We start from the raw sequence: 8,714 nt of genomic DNA on the forward strand, positions 1-8,714 counted from the left end.
TAGTGCAAGATGTTTCCTCTGTGATAATGTGAGATGTTTCCACTGTGATGTGAGATGTTTCCTCTGTGATAATGTGAGATGTTTCCTCTGTGATAATGTCACATGTTTCCATTATGATAATGTGAGATGTTTCCTCTGTGATAATGCGAGATGTTTCCACTGTGATAATGTGAGATATTTCTTCTGTGATAATGTGAGCTGTTTCCACTGTGATAATGTGAGATGTTTCCACTGTGATAATGTGAGGTGTTTCCTCTGTGATAATGCAAGATGTTTCCTCTGTGATAATGTGAGATGTTTCCATTGTGATAATGTGCGATATTTCCTCTGTGATAATGTGAGCTGTTTCCACTGTGATAATGTGAGATATTCCCTCTGTGATAATGTGAGCTGTTTCCATTGTGATACTGTGCGATATTTCCTCTGTGATCATGTGAGATGTTTCCACTGTGATAATGTGAGATGTTTCCTCTGTGATAATGTGAGCTGTTTCCACTGTGATAATGTGAGATATTTCCTCTGTGATAATGTGAGCTGTTTCCACTGTGATAATGTGAGATATTCCCTTTGTGATAATGTGAGCTGTTTCCACTGTGATAATGTGAGATGTTTCCTCTGTGATAATGTGAGATGTTTCCATTGTGATAATGTGCGATATTTCCTCTGTGATAATGTGAGCTGTTTCCACTGTGATAATGTGAGATATTTCCTCTGTGATAATGTGAGCTGTTTCCACTGTGATAATGTGATATGTTTCCTCTGTGATAATGTGAGCTGTTTCCACTGTGATAATGTGAGATGTTTCCATTGTGATAATGTGCGATATTTCCTCTGTGATAATGTGAGCTGTTTCCACTGTGATAATGTGAGATATTTCCTCTGTGATAATGTGAGCTGTTTCCACTGTGATAATGTGAGATATTTCCTCTGTGATAATGTGAGCTGTTTCCACTGTGATAATGTGAGATATTTCCTCTGTGATAATGTGAGCTGTTTCCTCTGTGATAACGTGAGATGTTTCCTCTGTGATAATGTGAGATATTTCCTCTGTGATAATGTGAGCTGTTTCCACTGTGATAATGTGAGATATTTCCTCTGTGATAATGTGAGATATTGCCTCTGTGATAATGTGAGCTGTTTCCTCTGTGATAACGTGAGATGTTTCCTCTGTGATAATGTGAGATATTTCCTCTGTGATACTGTGAGGTGTTTCCTCTGTGATCATGCGAGATGTTTCCACTGTGATAATGTGAGATGTTTCCATTGTGGTAATGTGCGATATTTCCTCTGTGATAATGTGAGCTGTTTCCTCTGTGATAACGTGAGATGTTTCCTCTGTGATAATGTGAGATATTTCCTCTGTGATAATGTGAGATGTTTCCTCTGTGATAATGTGAGATGTTTCCTCTGTGATAATGTGAGATATTTCCTCTGTGATAATGTGAGCTGTTTCCTCTGTGATAACGTGAGATGTTACCTCTGTGATAATGTGAGATATTTCCTCTGTGATAACGTGAGATGTTTCCTCTGTGGTAACGTAAGATGTTTCCACTGTGATAATGTGAGATGTTTACTCTGTGATAATTCATGATGTTTCCTCTCTGGTAACTGGAGTAAAAGCTCACCAGGGTCTCAGACTCTGGCTGTTGCTTCTTGTCGATGGATGCCTTCCTCTCCCTCCTCCTCTTCCTCAGCTGCAGGATGTTGAACAGGTCATCCACCGTCTCCAACTTCAGGTGTCCACTTTTGTCCGTCTGGAAGCATAAAAACGCCACAAGGCACTTCAACAAACCAGGCCAAAAATATGTCGGTTGGCAGAGGCATTAGAAGACCTTCAGCTTCTGGTTTCAAGTAAAATCTTTTGTTCCATTTTTGGATTTTCATGAAAAATCTGCTAATGACAATCCTCAAACATTCAGAGTTCTCTCCAAATCGACTGAACGTCTCGTGGAACACGTTTATTTCTCCACCTGCACCTTGAAGTTAAAAAAAAGTCTAACTAAAAATGAATCACATTTGAAGAAATGAACTAAAAGTGCAGAAAGTATTGTAGTATTTTGATTTCCTTAAAATACTCACCAGTACAGGACTGTTGCTGATTGTCTTATCAAACAACAAGAAAAAAATCTGACACATGGCAAATGATCCTTCAGTCCTTAAAGCTGAAGTTAGACTTTGATGAAACCTTTTACCTCCAAAAACCATTTAACCATTTATGATTGATATTACACACTTCCGCCACTAGGTGGCACCATGGACTATGACATCCTTTCTATGTCTTTATTTTACAGTTTTTGTATCCATTACATACACACACAAAAAATGGAACTGTGCACACAGTCCTGAAAAGCTGAAGCTGATATTTCAACAACATAAATTCAAACTGTTAAATTCATCCACTGGTCTCAGTCAGAGACTCAAAATCATAGTCAGGCAAATCTCTGTTTTGTTCACCTGTTTCAGAGAGCAGGTTTACGTCACCCTGGAATGAGCTTCATCTAACCCAGAGAAAGCAGCTTAACTCAAGCCTGTTTCAGAAAGGGAGGTGAGTGAAGATCAGACTCCATTACTATGGTAATGCAGGATGTGAACCTAACCCAGATCTGGAGCAGGTTTCCCTCAGTTTCTTCCCTCCTGCAGATTTTTCACTTCCTCATTCATTCATTCAAAGATTCACCTCATGTTTTCTTCTACTTGAAAATACTTTTTGGCGCAAGTATTTAATGACGAAACACCCACTTGTCTGGAGAGAAATGTGAGCGGATCCAGTGAGTTGGGGATCCCCAACGAACCAGACGCGTGGGTGTTTTGTTTTTATACCTCAGCGGTGACTGTACTTTTACAAAACTGATACGTTAAACAAGAGTTGGGGCAGTGGTGGGCACAGCTAACCAAAAAGGTAGCTTCAATAACGAGTAATCAGCTAACTGAATAGTTAGCTTTTTTAACGCTAAACTGCCTAAAACCTATCCTAAGCGATAACTTTCAATCATTTTGCCTCTCATACGCTGTCACCTCCTAACAAGCCACTTTCAAATTTAAACACCGTCAAAGCTAGAGGTGGGCGGATCGATCCTAATATCAATACTATCGAAACCAACGCTGGTATTGATATGGAACAATCCTCGTGTAAAAAGATAGATACTCAAGCTTTTTTCTCTCCCGCACGCACTGACTGCTGCTCACGCAGATTCATCAAAGTCTACTCTCTGTCTGTAACAGTAGTGCTGCATCACACAACAAAGAGCAGCACACCCTCCCCCCTCTGGTCTTTTGTTGTTGCGCAGTCACACAGTCAGTTTACCCTGACAGGATACAGTAGTCACGCGATGAGGCAGAGGTCTTGAAATGGAAAGCAGGTTTGAATTATGGTTTTGCTTTATAAAAAAAAATTATTCCGGATAGTATAACTACATTAATGTAGATTCTTAAACTGTACAAAGTGATATATAAAACATATCTGTTAATTTTTAAATAATGCACTAATTCTGAAGATTTGAACATTAACACACAGATGCCCAAAGGGGATTATGGGTAACTAAGCCTCCGCTCATACTGATTGGTTGATTCATTCATTCTATGTAAAAAACCAACACAAGTGAATCAATGTAACATGTGTTGGTGTTTACAAATAAATGTGCTTTTGTAAAATATGTCATTTTTCTCATTTGTATAAAAAAAGAAAGAAATTTTCAAGATTGCGCTAGACAGCACCAAAACACACGCATGATGACATCACAACCCTATCTGGTTAGGGAGACCAGGTTTCTGTCAATAACAAGAACTGTCAAAAAAACTTTCTTGTGTGTTGGAATTGTGTGGTGATAGGAATCACCTTTTGAATGTTTGAATAACAATGTCAGTTGCACAAAGAAATCAAATAATAGTGAAAACATGTTCATTGCACCCAGAATGTTTGTATTTTGGTCGTTGAACTTTGCGGTGCAGCATCATAATAACACATCAATCAGTCGCTCTGTGAGGCATCATAACATCCGATCGGTTAGCGGCTCGGTGCGGTGTTATAACAGATCAATCAGTCGCTCCGTGAGGCATCATGACATCAAGCCTGGTTCACATGACAAGATAATTAGGCCGATGTCGGACCCGAGCTTCCCCTTCCGACAATCTTAAGGACGCCCCGACAATTGTGATGACGCTAAATATAATCTTATCAGATATTCCTGCCGTGTGCAGTTTGTAAGAGTGCTCTGATGTGCTCAGAAGGATGTGAGGAGCTAAATGTGACATGCAGCCAATCAGAAAGCGAGGTGTCTGACCTGGGAATGTTCGTGTGTGAAATCTGTTTGTGTGTGTTGTTTTTACCGTGTGGCTGACACCACACACTGTACAACTAAACCTGTCAGATCTATGATTTGTTTTTATCTCCACGTGTCTCTCAGGTTTTGGAAACCTCCAGATAATTTTAAAATCCTGCGGTCGACAACACTGTGATATAACTGGTCGCCAGTAGATGGCAGTGTTCTATGCATTTTGAGGCCGGTTATATCACACGGCCTGAATCACAATTTAACAGACTTTTCGGCTTTGCAAATGCTTTTTTTACACAAATGAAAAAATGACATATTTTCCAAAAGCACATTTATTTGTAAACACCAACACATGTTACATTGATTCACTTGTGTTAGTTTTTATATAGAATGAATTAGTCAACCAATCAGTATGAGTGGAGACTAAGTTTACCCATAATCCCTTTGGGCACCTGTGTGTTAATGTTCAAATCTTCAGAATTAGTGCATTATTTTAAAATTAACAGATATTTGTTAAATATCCACTTTGTACATTTTACATAAGAGTTTACATTAATGTAGTTAGTCTATCTGGAATAATTTTATTTGTAAAGCAAAACCATAAGTGAAATCTGCTTCCCATTTCAAGACCTCTACCTCATCGCTGGACCACTGTATAAAGTTAAGAATTAATGTTTATTTTTTTGGTTTGTTTGTTTGTTTGTGTGTTTGTTTGTTTTAAATATATGTGGCAGCTTGACAGCCAGGCCTTTTCTGCTGGGGGCAGAGATAAGCTAGCTCCGTTTAACTATCTCACTGCTGCAAAATACATAGTAAACAACAGCAAAAGGGATTATAAATGTTTATCAAGTTGCTAGCTATTTTAAAAAGAAATGTTAGTGGTCTAAAAGTTATCAGTACTAAATTTATAATCCACTAACAAAAACATTAGCTTTGATAATTATCGGTTATCGCTTTTGCTGAACAGTGCCCACCACTGATTAGGGGATCCCTTTTGTGTGGAACTGTTATCCCTCCGTGAACAAAGATGACCGAAGGAAAGTAATTCGGCACAATGTGGATCCAAACCACCTGATACGGGGGTCTGGATCCACTCGTAAACCCGAGGATCCACATCCAGCTGGCATATAAAAACACATGACACCTTCATAAAGAAAAATGACAACAGCTGACTTTTGGCACACACAGAGGGCAGTCCAGATTCGGATCTAGGACTGTCTTGGGTTCAGGTTCTTACATGGACAGCCGCCACGCTAACTTCATCCAGTTCACCGCCACTGTCGCTGTCGTCCAACAGAACTCCGCCCACCAGCTCCACATGAGACTTATGGTCATCCTGTTTCTCTTGATTGACAGCTGCCTCGTACACGCCCTCTGGAAAGTCATCCACCTCCTTGCCCTCTGACCTCTTCCCAGTCACCTGAAGGAGAGAAGAGAAAGTGGGCGTGTCTGAGTGAGTGGATGAAAGTAATAAATCTGTTTGTGGTTTTTTTGTTTTTTGTTTTCATTGTGGGTTTTTTTTTAGCAAATAAGCAAATGTCAAGATAATACACGTACATTAAAAATAAAAAGTTGCAGATTCTTCTGCATGTCTGATTTTTTTTTTTTTTTTTTTTTGCTGTGCAGTTCTCCAGAGTTTTTCAGGTTCTGACTGTTTCCGGAGACCAAAGTTCTGATGACTCGAGTTTAGAGTCTCAACAGGCATTTAGTTAAATACGAGCTCGGTCCCTGCAGATAAAACCACTCTGAAATTCTCCAAAATAAAAATACTTAAAATAGATACTTTATTTAAATATGTGAAATTAATGAAGTATTAATGAAATATACTATGATTACAACAACTACTAAGGGCCCTGTCACATTGTGACGATTTAACCAGCATATGCTGACAGCCACGTTTCCAACAAGCGGTCTCAGCATCAGCCATAGACAGGATGGGACGAATCTTCACTATATTTCACAGGTGGAAGAAACCAGTCTTCATAATATCTCTAATGTGGAGGTCAAAGGACAACATAGAATCAAAAATTACCCCAAGGTTCCTCACTTTGTCAGTGTGATGTATGACACACGAGTCTAGGCTGAGCATTAACTGGTCAAATTGATGCCGATGTCTCACTGGACCAAGAACTATCATTTCAGTCTTATCAGAGTTTAAAAGTAGGAAGTTTCTAGACATCCAACTTCTCACTGATGCAAGGCAATCTTCTAAAAATTTTATGTGGATTAGATTACCAGCAGTTATCGGCATGTATAACTGAGTATCATCAGCATAGCAATGAAAGGTAATCCCAAAATGCCACTTTTTCCAGAATTTTAGAGCAAAATGATACATTTGATATCGACTGATAGTTTTTCAATACACTAGGGTCAATATTAGGTTTCTTAAGTAATGGTTTAATCACTGCAGATTTGAAACATTTAGGAACAGATCCAGAAGTGAAAGAAAGATTAATAATTTCCAGCACAGTCGGCCCAAGAGTGGACCACAGGTCCTTAAACAGTTTTGTTGGTATAGGATCAAATAAACAGGTTGTGCTTTTTGTTGACATTATGAGTTTTGTCAGCATGTCTAGTGAGATACTGTCAAATTCTGTAAATCTAGGTAATACCTCAGTAGTGGCGCCCACCTCAATAGCAGGGTGTAGTGGCTGGATTAAGGCATGCTGGGATATGTTTAACATGATGTAATATTTTCTTCTCAAAGTAATAAAGAAAGGAGAGCGACTTATAGGTGGTTGTCCATGAATAAGTGTTGCCACTGTGTCGAACACAAACTTTGAGTTATGCTTGTTTTTGTTGATCAAATCAGGGTAAGTCCCACTTTGTAGCCAGCCGTGCTTTTGTCTCTCTTAGAATAGAGTAGAATAGAATAGAATAGAATAGAATAGAATAGAATAGAATAGACATCTGTTATTTATTTGTCTTTGCGTTTCTTCAGGTTTTCCTTGAGTTTACAGTTTAATGATCAATCTTTGAACTGGAGCACAAGTCAAAGTTTAGACACCAAAGTGAACATTTTTATTTTTAAAATCTCTAAAATAAGAACAGCAGCAGAAGCTCCCCGGTTTAACGCTCCCAGAATGTTTCTATGGCTGCTCATCGTGTCAGCGAGAAAATAAGATTAAAACTGCTCTGCTTTGTGTTCACATATTGCAAAAAAGTCACTTTTTGGAAAGAAACTCTTGATTCAGAAAGGTAATGAATGTATTAAAATATCAACATGCAGAAATCTTCTGTTGTTTCTAATTTTTTTTTTTACTTTTAAGTCATAGAATTGAAAACATAAATGTGATATTTTCAGCTATTTAGTGTTTGGATTTATACTTAAATATTTGTAATAAAGCTTTTCTTTAAACGTTTTACATCAGTAGAACTATTTAGTTTATAAAAGAATAATAAATGTTGTGAATTAAACTATTTTATTTTAATTTTTGATTGGACAGTGACGCGGTTAATAAAAACCCTTATTATCAATAATCCACTTTTTTGTTTGGGTTTGAGAGAAGCTGATTATAAGAAGTAATTTATATTTTATTTCAGGTTTAAAAAATTGTTTTAAAAATATTTTTATTTGTTTTTTTTCTTTAAAGTCTTTATTTTTGGACTATAGCAAATAATTCATCATATCCCTGTAAATTATTTTACAATTTTAATTTGCTGTATTTTACTTTCATTTAAGATACATATTCCTAATGTAAATGTTGATTTATGAATTATTCACAACATAGAAACAGATAAAGATATGTGCATAGTATTAATAATTTGTGTTTGGTTTAAATAAATTTCATTTTGGATATAGATATTTATAATCTTCTGAGGCTTTCTGAAATCCAGATAATAAAAGTTTAATCAAGATAAGATTTTAAAGTGATGTAATAATTCAATATTAGCAGATTAAATCATGATACTTCATTGTAGTATGTTGTCAGATGTGTCTTATCTTCACGTCCTCTGGTCTGTGATGTCAGCAGGTCTTACCAGTTCCTCCACACTGTGCAGACCCATGGTTCTGACTTCAGTCCACCGCTGCTCACACGATCCGCCCGCCTCGCACCCTCACGCACTTTTATAGTGCTCACAGTCATCTGCAGAAAAAAAAAACTGGGCTCAGGTCACATTTCTTTCCTGCACATTTGGCAGCATCACCCTCCCATCAGCAGCACACCCATCCAGTGTGAGGGCAAAGACTCAGGGAAGGTAAGAGGCATCACTCTGCTTTCAGAATTATATTATTGAGGCTTTTCAGGTTTCAAATCCCACAAAACCTCAGAGAGGTCGCCACGCTGTGAGATCTCAGTAACATTGAGAACTGCATTGAGACGCTCTGATCACGCTGCACTTTAACCGCTGCACACGGACAACACAATTAACATCGCAATATAAAACTATTTTTATATTGTGCCTAAAACTCTCATGAATATATTCTCTGGGTTTATAGAC

General features: G+C 37.8%; 1 protein-coding gene across 1 annotated transcript in view; it reads right to left on the bottom strand.

Annotated features, from left to right (window-relative positions):
• The window catches only part of LOC117523860 (ankyrin repeat domain-containing protein 1-like), a 47,098-nt gene extending 38,790 nt beyond the window's left edge, over positions 1-8,308 (bottom strand). The window contains exons 1-3 of the mRNA XM_034185473.1: positions 8,253-8,308; positions 5,509-5,691; positions 1,626-1,754 (exon numbers count right to left, since the gene is read on the bottom strand). Coding sequence (XP_034041364.1) covers positions 1,626-1,754; positions 5,509-5,691; positions 8,253-8,279 — 339 coding nt within the window. The 5' untranslated portion in view covers positions 8,280-8,308. The remainder of the gene's footprint in view (positions 1-1,625; positions 1,755-5,508; positions 5,692-8,252) is intronic.
• Positions 8,309-8,714: the final 406 nt, after the last annotated feature.

The sequence above is a fragment of the Thalassophryne amazonica genome, chromosome 13 (assembly GCF_902500255.1).
Source record: "Thalassophryne amazonica chromosome 13, fThaAma1.1, whole genome shotgun sequence".
In the NCBI taxonomy this organism is placed as follows: Eukaryota; Metazoa; Chordata; class Actinopteri; order Batrachoidiformes; family Batrachoididae; genus Thalassophryne; species Thalassophryne amazonica.